The following is a 25,432-nucleotide window of genomic DNA, read 5'->3' as shown; positions in this document are numbered from 1 at the left end:
CTTGGTTCTGCAGGCTGAAAGTGCCAGGGCAGTAATCTCACAGATTGCATTGGGGTGGGAGGGACCCTCAAAGGTCATCCTGTCCAACCCCCCTAAAGACAGCAGGGACACATCCAGCTACATCAGGCTGCCCAGGGCTACATCGAGTCTTATCTTGAATGTCTCCAGAGATGGGGCCTCAACCACATCTCTGGGCAACCTGTTCCAGTATTTCACCACTCTCACTGCCTCCTGATGTCCAATCTAAATCTATCCTGCTCCAGTTTCAAGACAGAGGATGTGACTGAGCTGGAACACCCTGGGCTGAGCTGAGCGATGGTTTCTCAGCTGTGTTTAGGACTCAAGGCAGAGGATGTGGTCGAGATGGGGCTGCCCTGGCAGGTGGCTTAGGAAGGTCCATGGAGGCAGCTATGCCCTCCTCTGAAACTCAGCACCCCACTGCTCCCTGTATGTGGCAGGGAGATATGGGGTGCCTGGGGGAGAGGACGTGGTATGGTCTGGCCAGGCTGGTGGCTAGAGAGGCTCCAGGAATGCAGGCTGTGAGGGATGAAGGCAGGGTTTAAATTACCCAACAACTGCTTGAGAACTGATTTCCCCAGGTGATGGAGGCTGAAGCAGGCTGCTGGTGGGAGGTGTGCCTCCTGAATTTGTGGTCTTAACCCAGCTGGTGCAAAGGCAGGGGGTGGGCAGCTCCCCATCAGGGACCGCTGGAAGAAGGAAAGGGATGGCGGGTGAAGAGGGAGCTGGGCGTGCAGGAGAGCTAACACTCATTTCTGGTCTCTCTACAAGGGCTCAGTGAAATCCATTGACTGTGACAGATCAGTAGCAAGGGATCAGAACTCATTATTCTGCCAGGGGGACGTCTGGAGATGTGAGCTTTCCTTCCGAACTTTGAAGATGCTCGCTGGATCTCGCTTTCCTGGGAGAGACTTTGTAGTGAGGACACAGAATGGGAACAGGGAAGGCAAGCTTGTGAGGAAGAGAAATCAGGAATTAACAAAACTGCAGCTTTGATTATTTTCCTTTGTTTGTTGCTCTGTTTGATCGAGATGAAGCACAGCCAGCAGCAGGCGAAGCAAGGAAGCGAGCGCCTGCGTTCCAAACACAGCCACACACGGCCCCAGGTTGGAAGGAGCAGCTCACAAGTGTCACTCAGCAGCACTGAGGGATGCAGTGCTAAGCATCTTGAACTGGGATTCTTCAGAAGGTACTGGAGAAGACTGTGGCCAGCAGATCAAGGGAGGTTCTCCTCTCCCTCTACTCTGCCCTGGTGAGGTCACAGCTGGAGTTTTGAGTCCAGATCTGGGCTGCCCAGTTCAAGAGAGACAGGGAACTACTGGAGAGAGTCCAGGGGAGCCTACAAAGATGCTGAGGGGCCTGGAGCAGCTCTGTGTGGAGGAAAGGCTGAGAGCCCTGGGGCTGTTGAGCCTGCAGAAGAACAGCCCCAGAGGGGAGCTGAGCAATGCTCAGCAAGAGCTAAAGCAGCTGTGGGGGGCAAGAGGATGAGGCCAGACTCTTCTCAGTGGTGCCCAGGCACAGGACAAAGGGCAGTGGGCACAAACTGGAACCCAGAAGGTTCCACCTGAAGAGGAGAAGAAATGTTTTTGTTGTGAGGGTGCTGGAGGCCTGGAGCAGGCTGCCCAGAGAGGTTGTGGAGTCTCTGCAGAGATTCCAAACCCTCCTGGCCATTGTGCTCCTGGGGCAAGCTGCTGTGGCTGCCCCTGCTTAAGCAGTGGGGTTGTACTGGATGATCTCCAGAGGTCCCTCCCAACTGCCACCATGCTGGGATCCTGGGACCTGTGTCACCCCAATCAGCAGGGAATAGAATAGAATGGACCAGGCTGGAAGAGACCTTCAAGATCGTTGTGTCCAACCACTCAACCAATCCAACACCACCCAAACAACTAACCCATGGCACCAAGCACCCCATCAGGTCTCCTCCTGAACACCTCCAATGATGGTGACTCCACCACCTCCCCAGGCAGCCCATTCCAATGGGCAATCACTCTCTCTGTATAGAACTTCTTCCTAACAGCCAACCTAAACCTCCCCTGGTGCAGCCTGAGACTGTGTCCTCTTGTTCTGGTACTGGCTGCCTGGGAGAAGAGACCAACCTCTGCCTGTCTACAACCTCCCTTCAGGTAATTGTAGAGAGCAATAAGGATCCATGTGCCCCAAAGGAGGTAAAACCAAAGGTGGGGGCTAGGGGAGTAAGAGCCAGGCAGCAGAATCTCTGCTGCCAGCACCTTTTCTCCCAAGGCAGGATCAGGCCTGCACAGGGCTATGGTCCATTGCACTCTGCAGGCTGTGCCCATGCTGGTCTTTTATCCTAACAGAGCCACAGCTCAGCAATGAGCTGCACTTTCCCAGGCAGCTCAGGAGTAGGCTGAAGTGTGCTGAGCATCACTTCTTGGAGGAGAAAATGAGAAACCCTTCATTTTTTTTTTACACACTAATTCAGGAGGGGCTTTGTCAACCACTGTGTTACTATCACAGAATGCAAATGAGTTTTGCTGCAGGGAGAAGACATCTGCTGGAGATGCAACCAGAAAAGATGACAAGAGCTGGAACATCTCCCTCTGTCTGCACTTAGCTGGGCTGGGCTGCAACAGCCTGATGCTGTTCCACTGCTGTCACACTTATGGGAGATGAGGAGGTTAGGATAGAAGAGAATTAACCAGGTTGGAAAAGACCTTTGAGATCATTGAGTCCAACCTCTCACCCAACACCATCTAATCAACTCAACCATGGCACCAAGTGCCACATCCAGGCTCTTCTCAAATACCTCCAGTGATGGGGACTCCACCACCTCCCTGGGCAGCACATCCCAAGGGCCAGCCTCTCTTGCTGGCAAGAACTTCTTCCTCACCTCCAGCCTAAACCTCCCCTGGCACAGCTTGAGACTGTGTCCTCTTGGTTCTGGTGCTGCTTGCCTGGGAGAAGAGACCAACCCCCACCTGGCTACAACCTCCCTTCAGGGAGCTGGAGAGAGCAAGAAGGTCTCCTCTGAGCCTCCTCTTCTGCAGGCTAAGCAACCCCAGCTCCCTCAGCCTCTCCTCCCAGGGCTGTGCTCCAGACCCCTCCCCAGCTTTCTTGCCCTTCTCTGGACACCTTCCAGTAAGTCACCCATGAGTCAGGGTCCAGTGGTGTCATCAGAAAGCTTCAGACAGCAGTGTTGAAGCATCACCACCTGAGCCAGGCAGGCTTTTTACAGAGTCAGAGAATTGCTTCAGCTCTGGTTGCAGAAAGACACCAGCTGCATGCAACAAATCAAGAGCAAGGCTTCTGCAAACCAGCAGCACAGACACAGGGTTTCAAACAAACTGGGGCTGTGGGGAAAGATTCACAGAACCCTCTAGCTAGGTCAAAAGCCTCCAGTGAGGGTTTCCATGCAGCAGGCACTCTGCCTTCACATCACACAGCTTCTGAAGGGCTGGGGAAGTGGGAAGATCCAAGTGCACAGACGTGGCCACAGCAGCCCTCCCATGGTGCTGGTCACAGTGTTGGCTGATCCCTGAGCACTCAGGAGAGCGAGAAAGGATGTGAACAAAAAGAAACGAGAAAGTTGGCAGTGGCTTGCATGATGAATGGAAAATGAAAGCAATAGTGATGGCCTCAACAAAGAGGCAGGAGATCTACAGATATGAGCAAGAACAGGCAAGTGAGGAACACAAATTTTAGCAGATAATAGATTGTAGGGGGGGGAGGAGGGGGGGAGATAAAAATAGGGAAGCTCTCCCAACCAGGACTCCCACACATCACTGGCCTCCAGGTTTCTAGCTTCAGCTGAGCCCAAACCCTGGGATGATAAATGAAATGACAGAAGTGTGGTGGGTTCATCCAGCATAGCCATGGCACTCTTAGGTTATGTTTAGCCTGATTTTTTTTGGCTCCCCTATATACTATCCATCAAAATAGGTAAGTGATTTGAGTAGGACATGTGGAGTTGTTTGGAGACATCCCCCTCCCCAGTGTCAGATGAAAATGTTATTCAAACACAACCAGAGGGATTCTTAAAGGCTGTACCCTGTGGGGACAGGGATCATACAAACCCACAGGCTTTTCTGTGGCCTTGGTTCAAATTGGACCTCTGTCAGATGGGGCAAAAATGACCACAATCTCACAACGTGCATAAAGTGTGTGGAGCTTCAGAACAGAGTAGAATAGAGTGGAGTAGAATAGAGTGGAGTAGAATAGAGTGGAGTAGAATAGAGTGGAGTAGAATAGAGTGGAGTAGAATAGAGTGGAGTAGAATAGAGTGGAGTAGAATAGAGTGGAGTAGAATAGAGTGGAGTAGAATAGAGTGGAGTAGAATAGAGTGGAGTAGAATAGAGTGGAGTAGAATTAACCAGGTGGGAAAAGACCTCAGAGATCATCAAGTCCAACCTATCTCCCAACACCATCTAAACTACTCAACCATGGCACCAAGTGCCTCAGCCAGGCTCTTCCTAAACACCTCCAGGGATGGGGACTCCACCACCTCCCTGGGCAGCACATCCCAATGGCCAATCTCTCTGTGAAGAATTTCTTCCTCACCTCCAGCCTAAACCTCTCCTGGCACAGTTTGAGACTGTGTCCTCTTTTTCTGGTGCTGGTTGCCTGGGAGAAGAGACCAACCCTCACCTGGCTACAACCTCCCCTCAGGGAGTTGTAGAGAGCAATGAGGTCTCCCCTGAGCCTCCCCTTCTCCAGGCTCAGCAGAAGCTCAAGGATCTTGTGTGCCTCAAACAAACCCAGCTTGATGATACACATGGCAGGTTCTGGGGAGAAGCTGAGAGCTCAGGCAGCCCCTGCTGTGCATGGTGTGTGCAAGTGTTGCTGACAAAGCAGCACTGAGGGGGCTATCCTGGTGCTGAGGACGTATCTGAGAGCAGGAGACAGCCTCTGGAAGGGCTTTGTCAGCCTGGTACCCCCAGCAAACACCACACTTCATCATTTGTCTTTCCTAAGGTAGAAAATACAACCCACAGAAATCAGGCCTGGGAGGTGCCACTCAAAACCTCTGCTACTGCCTCCATAGCACCTGGGAATCTGCAAACCACAGCTGAGAAAGGAACTCTTAAGCCCCTGTTTCGAGCAATACAGCAAGGGAAATCTGTTCTGCTCTGGCAGAAGGTGAATAATGAGTTCAGCAGATCAGAAACTAATTGTCTTCTACTGAGGCCACACGCAGTTGGAATCACAGAGCCCAAGCCTCATTCTCTTCATGAAGCCATGGAAGGCAAGAGAGGAGAAAAGGCTCTGAAGTGTGTGATCATCCAGGCTTTAACAGCAGCAGGCAGTTCTGCAGCGCTGCAGCCACGGGGGCAGGAGCCAGGCAGAGCACATTCAGTGTCTGCCCCTTCCCGGAGAAGAGGGCCATGAAAGGATCCTTCTGCCTTTAACATGCTGTGGGTTTAATGAAAGGCAACTGCTATTTTGGGACTTCAGAAGGGATTCTGTAACAAAGAGGAGTTGCAGACACCATCCCCATTACCACCAGGCTTCCAGCTCCTCTTTCATCTTCCTAGCTAAGCCAGCGCTCAAACTTTTACAGCTAGTTAGAGCCATCAAATAAAGGTTAGTTGCTCAAAGGCTTGGTCCCACCATGTTCAGCTCTTATGGCTTAAATTAAATTGATACTAAAATGGTCTCTCTTTTATTAAAGTGCTATAATCATCGTGGCTACAATCCCTGGCCGTGCTCTCGGTGGCAAGAAGCCGCTACGTGCCGCCCGAGCCCAGAGCTGTCAGAACTTCTCTTTCCACAACTAGAAAGCAAAACAAAGCTCCCAATTATCCCCAGAATGGAAGGATAACCCCTTTCCCAGGGTAGAGACATGAAAGGTTCTTCTGCAGAGCCACATTGCAGATCTGTTTCGTGCATTTCGGTGCGTGGCGGCGGGGCCGCGGGACTCACAAAGAGGGTTAGGAGCTGCGTGAGGCATTGAAGGCAGAAAATGCGAGGCTCCCGTGAAGCCCCTGGTAAAACTTGACACAGAATCTCACTCTTGGTCCTTCTCTTAAGTTGTCACAAAGATTTTCATCTGGTAATTGTGGCTGTGGGCTGGCTGGGGCTCATGCTGGAAGCGTGGCTTCTACTGGCACGCTGGCAGGTTTCAGGGATGAAGCTGCTCTCGGCACCCTGCATCAGGCCTCTGATGGTCCTCACAGCGAATTATCTCCTGACCCTCACAAATGCCACCTGGTAAAAGCCCTCTGAGGCAATGATGTGCTTTGCAGATCTCTAGTGAGATCCTCTTTAGGGCTTCCTTCTGTGGAAAGCATCATTTAAAATCCTCCAGGGCAGAATCTCTCAGCCAGCAGGGCCAAGGCGTGGAGCTGAGCAACCAGGCTAAGCAACCCCAGCTCCCTCAGCCTCTCCTCCCAGGGCTGTGCTCCAGACCCCTCCCCAGCCTCATTACCCTTCTCTGGACACCTTCCAGCACCTCAACATCTTTCCTGAGCTGAGAAGCCCAGACCTGGACACAGGACTCAAGGAGTGGCCTGAACAGTGCTGAGTACAGGACACAATGACACGTAGAATACATAGAATAAACCAGGTTGGAAGAGACCTTCAAGATCACCACATCCAACCCATCAACCAATCCAACACCACCCAAACAACTAACCCATGGCACCAAGCACCCCATCAAGTCTTCTCCTGAACACCTCCAATGATGGTGACTCCACCACCTCCCCAGGCAGCCCATTCCAATGGGCAATCACTCTTTCTGTATAGAACTTTTTCCTAACATCCAGCCTGACCTCCCTGCTCCTGCTGGCCACACTGTTCCTGATGCCATTGGCCTTCTTGGCCACCTGGGCACACTGCAGGCTCATGTTCAGCCTACTGACAACCACTACCCCCAGGTCCCTTTCTGCCTGGCTGCTCTCCAGCCACCCTGACCCCAGCCTGTAGCACTGCCTGGGGTTGCTGTGGCCAATGTGCAGAACCTGGCACTTGGATGTGTTCAATCTCATGCCCTGGGACTCTGCCCATCTGTCCAGCCTGGTAAGGTCCCTCTGCAGAGCTCTCCTAGCCTCTAACAGATCAACTCCTGCCCCCAGCTTGGTGTCATCTGCAAATTTACTGAGGATGGACTCAATGCCCTCATCCAGATCATCAGTAAAGATATTGAACAGAATGGGGCCCAGCACTGCTCCGTAGGGGACATCACTAGTGCCTGGCTGCCAGCTGGCTGTGGCTATGTATCCATATATGGCCCATCAAGAAATAGACAGAGAACTCAGAGTTGTGGGTAAATATTTACAGCAAAAAAGAAAAAGAAGGCAAAACAAAGCAAGGGAGATGAAACAGGGACAGAAGGGGAGGAGGTGTTGTTTGAGAGCCCAGTGCTGTGTGTCAATAAACTCTCCAAAGTCCCAAACAAAGAGGTTAAACAAGAACCCTGCCTGGTGCATCCCCATCCCTGCAGGGCAGCACCAACATCCTTGTGGTGGGTTGAAATGAGCCCCCCCAGCACAAAATTGCCAGCCCAGCCCAGCTGAAAGCAAATGGAACTGTGTTTACAAGCACAAAATACAACCTAGAAATATGGAATGCCACAACCCTTCACCTCCCTGCTCTGCTTTCAGTACAGCTAATTTTGGTGAGCCCAGAGCAGAGGTTAGTGCAGAACAACTCACCTGAGCAACTCTGGACATGGATGTGATGCACAAGTTAGGGTAGAATAGGGTAGGGTAGAATAGACCAGGGTAGGGTAGAATAGACCAGGGTAGGGTAGAATAGACCAGGGTAGGGTGGAAAAGACCTTTGAGATCATCAAGTCCAACCTCTCACCCAACACCATCTAATGAACTCAACCATGGCACCAACTGCCTCTGCCAGGCTCTTCTAAAGCACTTCCAGGGATGGTGACTCCACCACCTCGCTGGGCAGCACATTCCCATGGCCAGTCTCTCTTGCTGGGAAGAATTTCTTCCTCACCTCCAGCCTGAACCTCCCCTGGCACAGCTTGAGACTGTGTCCTCTTGTTCTGCTGCTGCTTGCCTGGGAGAAGAGAGCAACCCTCACCTGGCTACAACCTCCCTTCAGGGAGTTGGAGAGAAGATGCTTCCTGCTTCTAACAAAGTTGGGCCAGATAGAATAGAATAGACCAATTGGAAGAGAACTTCAAGATCATGATAGGAGGACACTCTGGACATGGATGTGACACACAAGTTGCACTGATAGAGAAGATGCTTCCTGCTTCTAACAAAGGTGGGCCAGGTGGGAGGACACTCTGGACATGGATGTGACACACAAGTTGCACTGATAGAGAAGATGCTTCCTGCTTCTAACAAAGGTGGGCCAGGTGGGAGGACACTCTGGGCTTTAGCAGCTGCACCCTTTGGTGGCAGTTGAGCTTGTAGGCTAGAGAAACCAACCTACCTGTTCAGGTCACGATGGATGATGGGCTGGGTGAGGTTGTGGAGGTACTCCATGCCTTTGGCAACATCCACTGCAATGATCAGCTTAAACTGCAGGTCAAGGGTTCTGTGTTTTGGGGAAGAGGAAAGAAAAATGACTGCCATGTAGTAAAAAGAGCAAAATTACCTGTGAGCTAATCATAGCTGCAACTCACAGAACCTTTGGCCTTGTTTTCAACACAAAATCACAGAAGGGCTTACTTTGGAAGGGACCTCAGAGATCATCTGCTCCAACCTCCCTGCCAGGGGCAGGGATGCCTCACAACTAGACTCAGCTGCTCAAGGCCACATCCAACCTGGCCTTGAGCACCCCCATGGAGGAGGCACCCACAGCCTCCCTGGGCAACCTGTGCCAGTGTTTCACCACCCTTGTACTGAAGAACTGCTTCCTGAGATCCAGTCTGACCCTACTCTCCCTCAGCTTAAAACCATCCCCCCTCCTCCTGTTGCTAAACACCCCTATGAGAAGTCCCTCTCCAGCCTTCCTGTAGGATCCCCTCAGGTGCTGATGCCACAAAGTCTGTGTAGATGTGTATAGTGCAAGAGGATGGCAGGAATGTTGTGGCTATTTAGTAATTTCCCTTGTCCAGCCCAAAGATCTGAATCAAAGCTTAGATATTTTTTTCCTGCTGTGTTCCTTTCTCTCTTCTTTTTCACTGAAAGGAGCTGCATTTACAGCAGCAGAGCTTCACTGATCTTAGAATCAGCCAGGTTGGAAGACCTCCAAGATCATCCAGTCCAACCTATCTTCACTGATCTTAGAATCATAGAATCAGCCAGGTTGGAAGACCTCCAAGATCACCCAGTCCAACCTATCACCCAGCCCTATCCAGTCAACCAGACCATGGCACTGAGTGCCTCATCCAGGCTTTTCTTGAAGATCACCAAGGACAGTGACTCCACCACCTCCCTGGGCAGCACATCCCAATGGTAAATCACTCTCTCCCCTCATTCATTTCCCCTCAGGTTAGGAAAGATGTTGAGCTGCTGGAAGGTGTCCAGAGAAGGGCAAGAAAGCTGGGGAGGGGTCTGGAGCACAGCCCTGGGAGGAGAGGCTGAGGGAGCTGGGGTTGCTTAGCCTGCAGAAGAGGAGGCTCAGGGGAGACCTTCTTGTTGCCTACAACTGCCTGGAGGGAGGTTGTAGCCAGGTGGGGGTTGGTCTCTTCTCCCAGGCAAGCAGCAGCAGAACAAGAGGACACAGTCTCAAGCTGTTCCAGGGGAGGTTTAGGCTGAATGTTAGGAAGAAATTCTTCCTAGAAAGAGATTGTCCATTGGGATGTGCTGCCCAGGGAGGTGGTGGAGTCACCATCACTGGAGGTGTTCAGGAAGAGCCTGGCTGAGGCACTTGGTGCCATGGTTGAGTTGATTAGATGGTGTTGGGTGAGAGGTTGGACTTGATGATCTTAAAGGTCTCTTCCAAGCTGGTTAATTCCATCCCACTCCATTCCATTCCATCCCATCCCACTCCATCCCATCCCATCCCACTCCATCCCATCCCATCCCACTCCATCCCATCCCATCCCACTCCATCCCTGGTTGCCTGGGAGAAGAGCCCAACCCCCACCAGGCCACAACCTCCCTTCAGGGAGCTGCAGAGAGCAATGTGGTCTCCCCTGAGCCCCCTCCAGGCTAGACACAGTCTCGTTCTGTTGCCGCCTTCCAAAGTCTGCCCCACAAACCCAGGGAGGAGATGGGTGAATACCTCTTCTGCTCGTGGAGCAGGGAGAAGAGGGAGCCTCCAGAAATGTACTGGGTGACAATGGCAAACTGGCTGGGGTCGTCCAAGCAAGCTCCCACGAACTGGATGACGCAGGGGTGGTTCAGGCGGCAGAGGATGGAGACCTCACGGCAGAACATGTCCACGTCAGACTTGGAGCAGTAGGTGTTGGCTCGGTAGCTGCCCAGTCACAGGGGGGAAGAGGCAAAAAAGCCATCACACATCAAGAGGTTAACACTTCTCTTAAAATGAGACACAGGTCTGGCTTGGGAGGGACCCTGAAGGTCATCTAGATCTAACACGCCAGCCATGGTGCACGGACACCTCCTACGAGTCCAGGTGCCTCAAGCCCCTCTCCAGCCTGGCTCTGAACACTTTGAGGCTTGGTGCCTCCACAGCTTCTCTGGGCAACTTGTTCCAGAGTCTCACCACCCTCCCTGTAAACAATTTCTTCCTCACATGTCATCCAAATTGAGCTTCTTGCACTTTGAAGCCATCGCTCCTGTTCTGAAAGCAGTGTGAGAAACATTCCAGGTCAGGTTGGTTGGGGCTCCAAGCAACCTGCTCCAGCTGCAGATGTCCCTGCTGACTGCAGGGGGGTTGGACTGGATCAGGAACAGCGTGGCCAGCAGGAGCAGGGCATTCATTGTGCCCTGTGCTCAGCACTGCTTAGGCCACACCTGGAGTCCTGTGTCCTGTTCTGGGCTCCTCAATTTAAGAAGGACATTGAGACACTTAAATGTGTCCAAAGAAGGGCAACAAAGCTGTGGAGGGGTCTGGAGCACAGCCCTGGGAGGAGAGGCTGAGGGAGCTGGGGTTGCTTAGCCTGCAGAAGAGGAGGCTCAGGGGAGACCTTCTTGCTCTCTACAACTGCCTGAAGGGAGGTTGGAGCCAGGTGGGGGTTGGTCTCTTCTCCCAGGCACCTAGCTCCAGAACAAGAGGACACAGTCTCAAGCTGTGCCAGGGGAAGTTTAGGCTGGAGGTGAGGAGAAAGTTCTTCCCAGCAAGAAAGATTGGCCACTGGGATGTGCTGCCCAGGGAGGTGGTGGAGTCACCATCCAGGGAGGTGTTCACAAAAGGCTTGGATGTGGCACTTGGAGCCATGGTTTAGTTGTCAGGAGGTGTTAGGTATTAGGTCATAGGTTGGACCTGATGATCTCTGAGGTCTTTTCCAGCCTGGCTGATTCTATGCCTCTATGATCTTGCCCCTCGCTGGAGGCTGGGTGAGGCCTTGAGTAACTTGGTCTAGTGGAAGGTGTCCCTGCTCAAGGCAGGGGGGTTGGAAGTAGATGATCTTTAAGGTCCCTTCCAGCCCAAGCCATTCTGTGACTCTATGAACCTTTAAGGTCCTTTCCAACCCAAAGCAGTCTGTGTCAGCTGGTGTCATTCACAAGGAGGACAGGAGGGTCAGGGCAACTCACCGCTTGATCGCAACGATCTGGTTCCTGTACCGTCCCTTGTATACTTTGCCAAAGGACCCTAAAAGGGTTGAAAACAAGCACAAGATGGTTATTGTGAATCACAGAATCAACCAGGTTGGAAAAGACCTCAGAGATCACCAAGTCCAACCTTTTACCTAAGACCCAACACCTCCTGACAACTAAACCATGGCTCCAAGTGCCACATCCAAGCCTTTCTTGAACACCTCCCTGGATGGGGACTCCACCACCTCCCTGGGCAGCACATCCCAGTGCCCAGTCTCTCTTGCTGGGAAGAATTTCTTCCTAACATCCAGCCTGAATCTCCTCTGGCACAGCTTGAGACTGTGTCCTCTTGTTCTGCTGCTGGGTGCCTGGGAAAAGAGACCAGCCCCCACCTGGCTCCAACCTCCCTTCAGGCAGTTGCAGAGAGCAAGAAGGTCTCCCCTGAGCCTCCTCTCCTCCAGGCTGAGCAACCCCAGCTCCCTCAGCCTCTCCTCCCAGGGCTGTGCTCCAGACCCCTCCCCAGCTTTGTTGCCCTTCTCTGGACACCTTCCAGCATCTCAACATCTTTCCTGAACTGAGGAGCCCAGAACTGGACACAGGACTCAAGGTGTGGCCTAAGCAGTGCTGAGCACAGGGCAGAATGACTTCCCTGCTCCTGCTGGCCACACTGCTCCTGCTGCAGGCCAGGATGCCATTGGCCTTCTTGGCCTCCTGGGCACACTGCTGGCTCCTGTTCAGCTGCTGTCAACCACCATCCCCCGGTCCCTTTCTGCCTGGCTGCTCTCAGCCACTCCGTCCCCAGACTGGAGCACTGCCTGGGGGTGTTGTGGCCCAAGTGCAGCCCCCAGCAGTTGGAGCTGCTCAGTGCCATCCCTTCAGTGAATGCAGAGGGGTGTGTTTGGGGTACCTGAGCCGATGATCTCGTGGAACTCCAGCTGGGAGAGCTGCAGGTGGAAGTGGGAGGGCAGCCCGGCTCGGAGCAGGAGCACGTCAGCCTTTTCTGCAGCACACATGGGGTGGGGAGGACAGGGGCAGCCTGTCACTGCACTGAGCTGCTGCACTGGGAAAGCTCACCTTCCTCCTCTCAGCTGGTGTCTGGGGACTCCTGCTGCTTTTAGTAACCACAGGAACCCCACAGATTCACATCAGGTTGGAAGGGACCCTTGAAGGGCATCTTGTCCAACCCTCCTGCAGTCAGCAGGGACACCTCCAACTACAGCAGGCTGCCCATGGCCTCATCAAGTCTGATCCTGAATGATGATGGGACCCCAGCCACAACTCTGGGCAACCTGTTCCAGTATTTCACCACATCCTCCTGATGTCCAACCTAAATCTCCCCTGCCCCAGTTTCAAGCCATTGCCCCTTTTCCTATCTCCACAGGCCCTTCTAGACAATCCCTCCCAGCCTTCCTGTGGGTCCCCTTCACATAATGAAACACAGCTCTTAGGTCTTTATGGAGCCTTCTCTTCTCCAGCCTCAACAGCACCAACTCTCTCAGCCTGTCCTCACAGGGGAGCCCTCTGATCATCTTATGGCCTCCTCTGGACCTGCTCCAGCAGGTCCATACCCTCCTTGTGATGGAGGTCCCAGAGCTGGACACAGGCACTCCAAGTGTGGTCTCAGCAGAGCAGAGTGGCAGAGTCACCTCTCTCAGTCTCCTGGCCAATCTTCTTTTGTAGGATCACAGAATCAAAAAGGTTGGAAAAGACCTCAGAGATCAGCAAGTCCAACCTGCCACCCAAGACCTCCTGACTAACTAAACCATGGCACCAAGTGCCACATCCAATCCCCTCTTGAACACCTCCAGGGATGGGGACTCCGCCACCTCCCTGGGCAGCACTTTCCAATGGCCAACAACTCTCTCTGTGAGACCTTTCTCCTCACCTCCAGCCTAAACCTCCCCTGGTGCAGCTTGAGACTGTGGCCTCTTGTTCTGCTGCTGGGTGCTTGGGAGAAGACACCAACCCCCACCTGGCTCCAACCTCCCTTCAGGCAGTTGGAGAGAGCAAGAAGGTCTCCCCTGAGCCTCCTCTTCTGCAGGCTAAGCAACCCCAGCTCCCTCAGCCTCTCCTCACAGGGCTTGTGCTCGAGCCCTCACAGCCTAGGATGCCACTGGCCTTCAGGGCTGCAAGTGCCCATTGCTGTCTCATTCCCAGCTTCTCATCCACCAGTGCTCCCAACACCTCTTCTGCAGGGCTTCTCTCAACCTCATTAAGCCCCTGCCTGGACTGATCATGAGATATACCCCAGCCACAGCCACTGGCAGTGCTGCCCCTTCCTTGGGATCCCTTGGATGAAAATCTGGTTGCTGATGAACACCAACCCCCCCCAGCATGTTCTGCCCAAATTAGGTAACACTGGTCATGTGGAGAGAGAATTCCTTCCTCTTTTGTGGGCCCATGAGGAATGTGGCTATGGTAGTGCAGGTCTAACCTTCCCTGACATGTTGGGTCTAAGGTCTGCCACTCAATCCAGCTGTCAAACACCTCTACCTTGAGGATCTTTTTGATTTATTGCCACCAAGTTCATCAGATTTTTCCCCAAAGGCATCACTTCCAGTCTGTGCCAGGGATGTCAGGATCTGAGTGAATATTTGAAGGGGAAAGCTGAAAGCACACAAAAAATTGGATATTTGGAAGTGCAAGTGTTCACCTGAGTGTTTGACCTGAAGGTGCTTCAGATTCAGCAGGGTACTCTGGGACAGAATCACTGAACTGTCAGGCTTGGAAGGGACCTCAAGGCTCAGCCAGTTCCAACCCCCTGCCATGGCCAGGGACACCTCACACCACAGCAGGTTGCTCACAGCCACCTCCAGCCTGGCTGCAAACACCTCCAGGCAGGAGGCTTCCACCACCTCCCTGGGCAGCCTGTGCCAGGCTCTCACCACCCTCCTGGGGAACAACTTCTTCCTCACAGCCAATCTCAGTCTCCCCCTTTCTAGTTTTGCTCCATCCCCCCCAGTCCTATCCCTCCCTGACAGCCTCCAAAGTCCCTCCCCAACTTTCTTGGAGCCCCCTGCAGATCCTGGAAGGCCACAATGAGGTCTCCTGGGAGCCTTCTCCTCTCCAGCCTGCACAACCCCAACTCCCTCAGTCTGTGCTCACAGCAGAGCAGCTCCAGCCCTCTGCTCCTCCTCGTGGCCCTTCTCTGGACACCTTCCAGCACCTCCAGATCCTTCCTGGCACAGAGGCTCCAGAACTGGCCCCAGAGCTGCAGCTGTGGTCTCAGCAGAGTGGAGCAGAGGGGCAGAATCCCCTCCCTGGCCGTGCTGGCTCTGCTTCTCTTGCTGCAGCCCAGGCTCTGCTTGGCTCTCTGGGCTGCAAGTGCTGACTGCTGGCTCTTGTTGAGCTTCTCCTCCCCCAGCACCCCCAGGTCCTTTTCTTGAGGGCTGCTCTCCAGCCAGTCCCTGCCCAGCCTATAGCAGTGCCTGGGATTGCACTGACCCAGATGCAGGACCCTGCCCTTGGTCTTGTTGAACCTCCTGAGGTTGGCTTGTGCCCACCTCTCCAGCCTGTCAAGGCCCCTCTGGATGGATCCCTTCCCTCCAGCCTGCCAGCAGCACCACAGAGCTTGGTGTCATCAGCAAACCTGCTGAGGGTGCACTCAGTGCCACTGTCCCTCTTTCTTGTAAGGGTAATCCAGGCATTTCACAGTGGAATTCATGGATTTCATGAGCCCTGATTCACAACCACACCCCTGACTCCAAAGAAATAAACCCAAATCTATTTTGTAAGGTAAATGAAAGCAAGGTGAATGCAGGACTGAGCCTGATGTGGAGCCACAGAGCTAAGGATGTTGTTTCCCAAAGAATCCTAGGGAGATGCAACTGCTCCTTGTGCCTGTGGTTACACTGCTGAACAAGGAATTCCAGGGATGTTGGATCTCCCACAGCCTGTTCAGGCTGACAAACACCTTGGCTAAAAGGACCATGAAAGCTGCACTTCTTCCCCCCCTTGCTATCAGCAGTACCTTTAGTCATGCTCTTGATCTTTCCCAGAGGGGATGGCACAGACACGTAGGAGCCATCTGAAAGACAAGGACAGCCCAGTGGCCACACAATCACAGAATCACTGCAAAGGACCTTTACAATCATCAAGTTCAACCATCAGTGCAACACCACCGTGGCCATTAAACCATGTCCCCAAGTGCCATGGCCACAGGTTTCATGAGCTCCAGGGATGGTGACTCCACCACCCCCCTGGTCAGCCTGTTCCAGTGCCTGACCACTCTCTTCAGGAAAGAAATTGTTCCTCATGTCCAATATAAACCTCCCCTGGCACCATTTCAGGCCATTTCCTCTTCCCTATCACCTGGTACTAGGAGAAGAGACCAACCCCCACCTGGCTACCACCTCCCTTCAGGGAGTTGCAGAGAGCAAGAAGGTCTCCCCTGAGCCTCCTCTTCTGCAGGCTAAGCAACCCCAGCTCCCTCAGCCTCTCCTCCCAGGGCTGTGCTCCAGACCCCTCCCCAGCTTTCTTGCCCTTCTCTGGACACCTTCCAGCACCTCAACCTCTTTCCTAACCTGAGGAGCCCAGAACTGGACCCAGGACTCAAGATTGTACTTTTAAGGCAAAGGAAGATTTTTGGCATAACCTGGGAAATTGTGATTCTCATGACACTCATTTTGTGACAGACCCCACCCAGAGCTCCCTGGCTTTGGCAGAACATTCCCTGCAGTCCCTGGGTCAGGCCTGCTGGGTACACCAGGAGGAGATTGCTCAGACCATACCTCCTCCAGGCTGGGAGTATTCGTTGCAGGGGGAGTCATCCTGGGGCCTCTTGTAGTGCTTCAGGAGGGTCACAATGGCATCATGGCCTGAGAAAGGAAGAGGAGATGTAAGGGCTGGCAGGGAGCTCAACAGGTGTTTCTCAAATGCATTGAGTCAGAGAATACATCTGCTTGGAAGAGACCTCAAAGAGCATCCAGTCCAGCCCTCAGCCCAGCACTGAACCATGTCCCTAAGCACCAAGTCCACTCACTGCTCAAACACCTCCAGGGACAGGGAAGCAGCAGAAAGCAGACAATGGAAGTACCTTTCTCATAAGCCCACATCAGACAGGTCTGCTCATCCTTTTCTCCACTGGACCTGCTGGGATCACAAGCTACCAGATTCATGTCAGCTCCGTTATCCAGCAGGAACTGCACCAGTCGAATGTGGCCGTGGTAGCAGGCACAGTGCAGGCCTACAAGATGAGGGCAGGGAGGTCAGCAAGGCTCCCACAGCACTCAGCACCTTGAGCCCCTCAATAAGGAGCACATAGTCCAAAACACAGCCAGGGAGAGAGGTGACAACGAACTCCTGACACCTCCAGAACCCAGCTACTGCTGCTCCACCACGCCAGCCTCTGCCCCCCCACCTTCAAGTCACATTTCACATCTCTGTATGCAAGGGAAAGCAACTGTGGAGCTTTCAGTTGTGGCACATGGAGATGTGCAGCCCTCCAGACAGTGTCCTCTGTGCCCAGCCTCAGCAGAACAATCATGGAACGTACATGCTGGAAGGGACCTTTGAAGGTCATCTAATCCAAACCCCCTGCAGCAGAGAGATCTCCAACTTAGGTTGCTCAGAGCCCCATCAAGCCTGATCTTGAATGGCTCCAGGGATGGGGCTTCCACCACCTCCCTGAGCAAGCTGTTCCAGTGTTCCACCACCTTCCCTGGGGCTAATTCTTGCTGCTCTTCAGAACTGATGGACATCCAGTTTTATTCCTCAAACACACACTAACAAGCCTGACTTCTCCTCACTCAGCTCTTATCACTTCTACACCCGCCTGCAAACACACCTCCAGCAGGGTGAGACCTGTCTGAAGGTCTCTGAAGGATGCTGCTCACCATGTTTCCCTGGCAATCCCCCTGGCAACCCTCATTTTGCAGGGCTCCCAGTTTGTAGTGCTGGGATATGCACTCAGACACAACGAGGAGGAGGTTGTTACCTGTGTGTCCATCTCTTCCTTGGTGGTTGATGCTTACAACATTCTGGTCCAGAAGATATTTGACAAGTTCTATGTTCTTCCCATAGGTGCAAGCACTGCAAAAAACCAAGGGGAAAGTGAATGCTATAGTCCAGAAAAGGAAAAAACACTTTGGGTGGGCAAAAAATGTGATGAAGAACTCCTCTTGAGTGCTGTGTTCAGTTCTGGGCTCCCCAGCTCAGGAGGGACAGGGATCTGCTGGAGAGGCTCCAGGGGAGGCTACCAGGATGCTTAGGGGACTGCAGCACTGCCTGGGGAGGAGAGGCTGAGGGGCCTGGGGCTCTTTAGTCTGGAGAAGAGAAGACTGAGAGGGGATTTAATCAATGGTTATCAATAGCTGAGGGCTGGGGGTCAGGAGGGAGGGGACAGGCTCTGCTCACTTGCTCCCTGGGACAGGACAAGGAGCAATGGATGGAAGCTGCAGCACAGGAGGCTCCACCTCAACACAAGGAGGAACTTCTTCACTGTGAGGCTCACAGAGCACTGGAGCAGGCTGCCCAGAGAGGTTGTGGAGTCTCCTTCTCTGGAGCCTTTCAAGGCCCATCTGGATGTGTCCCTGTGTGAGCTGAGCTGGGTTGTATGGTCCTGCTCTGGCAGGGGAGTTGGACTGGATGATCCCTTTGAGATGATCACTTAGTGCCATGGTTGAGTTGATTAGATGGTGTTGGATGATAGGTTGGACTTGATGGTCTCCAAGGTCTTTTCCCACCTGCTCTATTCTATTCCATTCTATTCCCTTTTTAAAAGGAGTCCCATGGAAAAGACAAAGGGTGATGGGGACCAGTTATTGCTGGGGAGATTCCCATTGCCCTCCAGAAGAAAATGCTTCCCCATGAGAACAGTTGGACACCGGAATCATCTCCCAGGGGAAGTGGTGGATTGCCCTGTGCTGGGCAGTTTTAATACTCAGCTTGACAGCCTGGTGGGTCATCTCATTTCACCTGCACCACCACCTAGAAAGGTTGGTCCAGGTGATCCTTGGGGTGCCTTCCAGCCTGGCATGCTGGGATTCCATGATTCTACCTCTTCATGTCTTCTCCTATATCCCAAACACACACCTCAGTGCTCATGGTGAGCTGACTGCTGGCTTGGTTCCTCACCTGGCTGTTGGGAGACACCTATCAGAGGAGTGCCCTGGATACAGGCTTCCAAGCCTCTCACCTGTGGAAGGCTGTTTCACTGAATATGTTTTCTTTGGTGAGACTTTCGGTGCCCGACAGCTGAATGATTTCCCTGACGACGTCCAGCTTCCCGTTGTAGCAGGCCCTGGGGATGAAGTCAGCAGAGAGGCCATTAACACCACCAGCCTCCCCAGCACACCCAGCCCTTGTAAGCCAGAGCTGCCCTGCTCACTCACAGGTGTAGAGGGGTGTCTCCATAGATGTTCACCACGTGGGGCTGGACCTCAAAGCCGCTCTGCAGTAAGAACTTCACAATTTCATGGTGGCCAAAGCGAGAGCAGAAGTGCAGCGGGACGTGGTCCTCATTGTCCTGAGCATTCACTGCCATGGGAGCCAGGAGAACACCCAAGAACAGTTTGGTACATAACTGCTCTGGATGCTCTGCCCGAGGGCAACAGTGGAGTCACCACCCCTGGGGGTACTCAAGCAATGTGTGGCCCTGGTACTTCGGGCGGTGGTGTAGCATTTACCCTTCTGTGCTGGGTCAAAGGCTGCTCTGGGTGATCACAGAATCAACCAGGTGGGAAAAGACCTCAGAGATCATCAAGTCCAACCTATCACCCAACACCTCCTGACTAGCTAAACAATGGCTCCAAGTGCCACATCCAAGCCTTTTTTGAACACCCCCAGGGATGGGGACTCAACCACCTCCCTGGGCAGCACATCCCAATGGCCAATTAACTCTTTCCTTGGATATCATAGAAACATAGAATCAATCAGGTTGGAAAAGACCTCAGAGATCATCAAGTCCAACCTCTCACCCAACACCTCAAGACTAACTAAACCATAGCTCCAAGTGCCACATCCAAGCCTTTTTTGAACACCTCCAGGGATGGTGACTCCACCACCTCCCTGGGCAGCACATCCCAATGGCCAATCTCTCTTGCTGGGAAGAACTTTCTCCTCACCTCCAGCCTAAACCTCCCCTGGCACAGCTTGAGACTGTGTCCTCTTGTTCTGGTGCTGCTTGCTTGGGAGGAGAGACCAACCTCCACCTGGCTACAACCTCTCTTCAGGGAGTTGCAGAGAGCAAGAAGGTCTCCCCTGAGCCTCCTCTTCTGCAGGCTAAGCAACCCCAGCTTGACTCATGGGCAGGAATTGCTTGAGACTGCTATTTACCCTGGACCATATCCATGCCCCTCTGCCTGTTTAGGGGCTAGGAAGATGCATTTCAGGACCTGGGAACTTTCTCAGCCATGCCTGGAGGTCTGGTTACACCTCCCATAGTTCCTTGTTAGCCTCACTAGCAAAAGGGAGCTTGGACAAGGCTCTAGGCCAGGCTGTACACAGGTACAGAAACACAGCAATACTCTTTTCACACCCCCAAAAAGGGGCTTTATATGTTTGTAAAAGAGACCCAGTGCTTCTGTGGCTCTTGGTGAATTTCTGTGTTTAAAGCCAGAGCAACCCTAACTGGCTGCTGGAAGTGTCAGATCCAGCTCCTCCACAGGACCCTTTGTTCTCAGCTCTGTCTAGCACCAGATCTTTGAGCCAATTTACAAGCAATTAACAGACAACTAAGGAGCAATTAGACCTTACAGGTACCCAAACCTGGACTGCACAGACTTTCCTGCAGCACTCTGACAAACATCTCCCAGGAATGATTCCCTCCTGAGGCTGATCCTCCTTGGGGCAAAGGCTAAGCCAACAGAGTCTGAGGTGCTGTCTTGTCTATGAGGATAAAGGGCAATGAAAACAACCCCCTGCTTTAAAACATCTCTCAGGTAAAGCCAAAGGCTCACAGAAATGGTCAGCCCTTCAACCTGAGCTGAACTTACAACTCCAGTTGTGTCTAGTGACAGTTCCAAACATGAATGCTGTTTCAGGATGAACAAAAAGAGAAGGATTTCTGTAACTTGTGGCCTGCAAATATCATTCACTGCTCCCACTTACCCTCTCAGGTTAATGGGAACCCAACCTAAGACTCACATCAAAAGGAGAGAGAAATGGAATAGAATAAAATAGACCAGACCAGGTTGGAAAAGACCTTTGAGGTCATGAAGTCCAACCTCTCACCCAACACCATCTAAGCAACTCAACCATGGCACCAAGTGCCTCAGCCAGGCTCTTCTAAAACATTCCCAGTGATGGGGACTCCACCACCTCCCTGGGCAGCACATCCCAATGGCCAATCTCTCTTGCTGGGAAGAATTTCTGCCTCACTTCCAGCCTAAACCTCCCCTGGCACAGCTTGAGACTGTGTCCTCTTGTTCTGGTGCTGCTTGCCTGGGAGAAGAGACCAACCCCCTCCTGGCTACAACCTCCCTTCAGGGAGTTGTAGAGGGCAAGAAGATCTCCCCTGAGCCTCCTCTTCTGCAGGCTAAGCAACCCCAGCTCCCTCAGCCTCTCCTCCCAGGGCTGTGCTCCAGACCCCTCCCCAGCTTTCTTGCCCTTCTCTGGACACCTTCCAGCAGCTCAACATCTTTCCTGAACTGAGGAGCCCAGAACTGGACACAGGACTCAAGGTGTGGCCTAAGCAGTGCTGAGCACAGGGCACAATGACTTCCCTGCTCCTGCTGGCCACACTGTTCCTGCTGCAGGCCAGGATGCCATTGGCCTTCTTGGCCTCCTGGGCACACTGCTGGCTCCTGTTCAGCTGCTGTCAACCACCACCCCCAGGTCCCTCTCTGCCTGGCTGCTCTCAGCCACTCTGACCCCAGCCTGTAGCTCTGCCTGGGGTTGTTGTGGCCAATATGTAGAACCTGGCACCTGGATGTGTTCAATCTCCTGCCCTTGGCCTTTGCCCATCTGCCCAGCCTGGCAAGGTCCCTCTGCAGAGCTCTCCTACCCTCTAACAGATCAACTCCTGCCCCCAGCTTGCTGTCATCTGCACATTTCCTGCTGATGGACTCAATGTCCTCATCCAGATCATCAGTAAAGATATTGAACAGGCTGGGGCCCAGCACTGATCCCTGGGGCACACCACTGGTGCCTGGCTGCCAGCTGGCTGTGGCACCATTCACCACCACTCTCTGGGCTCAGCCCCCAGCCAGTTCCTCACCCAGCTCAGAGAGCTGCTGTCCAAGCCAGGGGCTGACAGCTTGGCCAGGAGTTAGCTCTGGGGGATGGTGTCAAAGACCTTGCTGCAGTCCAGGCAGACTACATCCACAGCCTGCCCCACATCCAACAGGCAGGCACCTGAGCACAGAAGGAGAGCAGGTTGGTGAGGCAGGACCAACTGTTTTATTTCTCCCTTGTAAACTAATTCTCCAGTTTATAGAGGGATGTGACACATTAGCCTTTACTTTTCATTACAGGGCAGTACCAGACACAGATTCATCCTGAAGAGCAATAAATAAGAGGAGAATAAATGTCAAAGTTTTATTGTAATGAATGTCAGAGTTTCAGGATGTGTACCCAGGGGGTGGCCTGAAAGACAGCAGGGGGCTTAGGGCTTCCACAGTACAATGGGATGTAAGGTACAAGGAGCAGGGAAGGAAACACACATCTTGTCCCTTGTTTGTGCAGTTGGGAATGATATCAGATCCTCCAAACCACTTCCCTCACCTCTGGAAGGATGTGCAACCACTGCTGGAGATGATGGGGTTTGCTCTAGATTCAACCTGTTAGGGCTGGAAGGGACCTCAAGGATCAGCCAGTCCCAACCCCCTGTCATGGCCAGGGACACCTCACACTACAGCAGGTTGCTCACAGCCAGCCTGGCTGCAAACACCTCCAGGCAGGAGGCTCTCACCACCCTCCTGGGGAACAACTTCTTCCTCACATCCAATCTCAATCTGCCCCTTTCTAGTTTTGCTCCATCCCCCCCAGTCCTATCCCTCCCTGACACCCTCAAAAGTCCCTCCCCAGCTTTCCTGGAGTCCCCTTCAGATCCTGGAAGGCCACAATGAAGTCTCCTGGGAGCCTTCTCCTCTCCAGCCTGCACAACCCCAACTCCCTCAGTCTGTGCTTACAGCAGAGCAGCTCCAGCCCTCTGCTCCTCCTCGTGGCCCTTCTCTGGACACCTTCCAGCACCTCCAGATCCTTCCTGTCCTAGGGGCTCCAGAACTGGCCCCAGAGCTTCAGATGGGGTCTCACCAGAAGAAGACTACTGTGCTGACCAGGGGGTTGCTGGTGTCCAGTAGCACATTCTGAAACAAGACTCTCATGGCATCCTGGCACAGGGTTTTCCTTCAATTGGAGGAATTAAGGATGTGATGCTGACAAAGGGGCTACAAAGATGCCAAGGGGACCAGAACATCTCTCTTCTGAGGAGAGACATTTGGGGCTTTCTAGGCTGGAAGAGTGCAGACTGAGTGGAGCAGAGGGGCAGAATCCCCTCCCTGGCCCTGCTGGCTCTGCTTCTCTTGCTGCAGCCCAGGCTGTGATTGCCTGCCTGGGCTGCAAGTGCTCACTGCTGGCTCCTGTTGAGCTTCTCTTCTCCAGTCTGAACAGCCCTGAACTCCCTTTCCAACTTTAAGGAGAAAAAGCCTTCTCCTCAATTTCATTACAATTATCCCAGGGGGGAAAAAAAAATAATCTGCCAGCTTGCAGGAATGAATCAAAAGTTCTGAAGTGATCCTTTGCACCCCAGGTATTGCTGCATTCTATCACTTGGATATTCCAAACCACAAAACTGAATTCCCTGCCACAATAAATAATGCAAGCTGATAATCACCTTGACTCAGTAATGCAAAGAAAATCTTGAGGAGTTTGGAGGGTGTGAAAAAAAAAACCAAGAAAGGAGAAAGTAAAAGCTGTTGAAGCAGAAATGTGAAATCCAGTCTGTGAAGACCTCAGGTAGTTAAGGCAAATGAAGTGACAGCTAGAATAGACCAGACAAGGTTGGAAGAGACCTTGGAGATCATCAAGTCCAACCTATCACCCAGCACCATCTCATCAACTCAACCATGGCACCAAGTGCCTCAGCCAGGCTCCTCTTAAACACCTCCAGGGATGGGGACTCCACCACCTCCCTGGGCAGCACATCCCAATAGCAAATTCCTCTTTCTGGGAAGAATTTCTTCCTCACCACCAGCCTAAACCTCCCCTGGCACAACTTGAGACTGTGTCCTCTTGTTCTGCTGCTGCTTGCCTGCCTGGGAGAAGAGACCAACCCCCACCTTGCTACCACCTCCCTTCAGGGAGTTGGAGAGAGCAAGAAGGTCTCCCCTGAGCCTCCTCTTCTGCAGGCTAAGCAACCCCAGCTCCCTCAGCCTCTCCTCCCAGGGCTGTGCCCCAGACCCCTCCCCAGCTTTCTTGCCCTTCTCTGGACACCTTCAAGTTTCTCCATGTCCTTCTGAGGACCCTGATGGATTCATGGGCAGCACAACTGAGATGTTTTTCTTACAGATCTTGTGGTTGGGTTGGAGAGCTCTGCCTGCTGTCAGGCTGCCACCACCGCAGCCTTTCAGCAGCGTCCTGACCTTTTCAGGCTGATTTGGTGGCCACAGGTTCCCTGCAGTTGCCATGGCCCCAGAGCCCATCCACGAGCGAGCCAGGTGATGTTCAAAGCAGCAGCTCAGGTTTATGACACCAATTACTGTTCAGCACAGAACACTGCCAACATCTCTTCAGCTTATGTCCCCAATTACTTCCATTCCTGGACATTTAAGAGTCATTTGTCTGCTGCTGTATTTGTACCAAGTTTGAAAGCATGCTGATTTGAGCAGAAGGCTTCCTGCCTCCAGTCTTCTTTTTCTCCCCTTTACCAGTGCTGAAGATGCTGATTTTAAAGAAAAGAACCTGAAATGGTGTCCCAGATTCTTTTCCTTATGGAATACACTGGCTGTGAACCTCCCCCTGCCTTGATGTGGTGAGTGAACATCTCCTCTTCCCCCCCCTCTTTTTGTTATAATTACCTCAGTTCTGTGCACACCACAACCTGACACATCAAGAGCTCACTGCTGGAAGAAGCACTCACAGCTCTGAGATGTGCTCTTTGCCTCCACACTTGTTCCTGCCTGAGCAGGATGTGTGCTGGAGGCGAGATTCACAGAGAACATGACAAATCTGTGCTGGTAAACCTAGCAAAGGGGATTCATAGAATGCTTGGAGTCCATCATCAGTAAATGTGCAGATGACTCCAAGTTGGGATCTGTTAGGGGGTAGGAGAGCTCTGCAGAGGGACCCTGACAGGCTGGACAGACGGGCAGAGTCCAAGGGCAGGAGATTGAACACATCCAGGTGCCAGGTTCTATACATTGGCCAGAACAACCCCAGGCAGTGCTGCAGGCTGGGGTCAGGGTGGCTGAAGAGCAGCCAGGCAGAAAGGGACCTGGGGGTGGTGGTTGACAGCAGCTGAACAAGAGCCAGCAGTGCACCCAGGTGGCCAAGAGTGTCACTGGCATCTTGGCCTGGGTCAGGAGCAGTGTGGCCAGCAGGAGCAGGGAGGTCATTGTGCCCTGTGCTCAGCACTGCTTAGGCCACACCTTGAGTCCTGTGTCCAGTTCTGGGTTCCTCAGTTTAAGAAGGACATTGAGACACTTGAAGGTGTCCAGAGAAGGGACAAGGCTGGGGAGGGGTCTGGAGCACAGCCCTGTGAGGAGAGGCTGAGGGAGCTGGGGTTGCTTAGCCTGCAGAAGAGGAGGCTCAGGGGAGACCTTCTTGCTGCCTACAACTGCCTGGAAGGAGGTTGTAGCCAGGTGGGGGTTGGTCTCTTCTCCCAGGCACGCAGCACCAGAACAAGAGGACACAGTCTCAAGCTGTGCCAGGGAAGGTTTAGAATACATAGAATACATAGAATAAACCAGGTTGGAAGAGACCTTCAAGATCATCGCGTCCAA

General features: G+C 53.0%; 1 protein-coding gene across 1 annotated transcript in view; it reads right to left on the bottom strand.

Moving 5' to 3' along the window:
- Positions 1-25,432, bottom strand: part of TNNI3K (TNNI3 interacting kinase) — a 78,574-nt gene that overhangs the window by 28,140 nt on the left and 25,002 nt on the right. Inside the window, exons 8-17 of the mRNA XM_054165034.1 lie at positions 18,884-19,028; positions 18,688-18,792; positions 17,488-17,582; positions 16,588-16,737; positions 16,283-16,369; positions 15,523-15,579; positions 12,460-12,552; positions 11,550-11,607; positions 10,114-10,308; positions 8,374-8,478 (exon numbers count right to left, since the gene is read on the bottom strand). Coding sequence (XP_054021009.1) covers positions 8,374-8,478; positions 10,114-10,308; positions 11,550-11,607; positions 12,460-12,552; positions 15,523-15,579; positions 16,283-16,369; positions 16,588-16,737; positions 17,488-17,582; positions 18,688-18,792; positions 18,884-19,028 — 1,090 coding nt within the window. The remainder of the gene's footprint in view (positions 1-8,373; positions 8,479-10,113; positions 10,309-11,549; positions 11,608-12,459; positions 12,553-15,522; positions 15,580-16,282; positions 16,370-16,587; positions 16,738-17,487; positions 17,583-18,687; positions 18,793-18,883; positions 19,029-25,432) is intronic.

This window comes from Dryobates pubescens, chromosome 11 (genome assembly GCF_014839835.1).
Source record: "Dryobates pubescens isolate bDryPub1 chromosome 11, bDryPub1.pri, whole genome shotgun sequence".
NCBI lineage: Eukaryota > Metazoa > Chordata > Aves > Piciformes > Picidae > Dryobates > Dryobates pubescens.
Note: the sequence above shows the minus strand (reverse complement) of the source record. Positions and strands in the feature narration are given on the sequence as shown.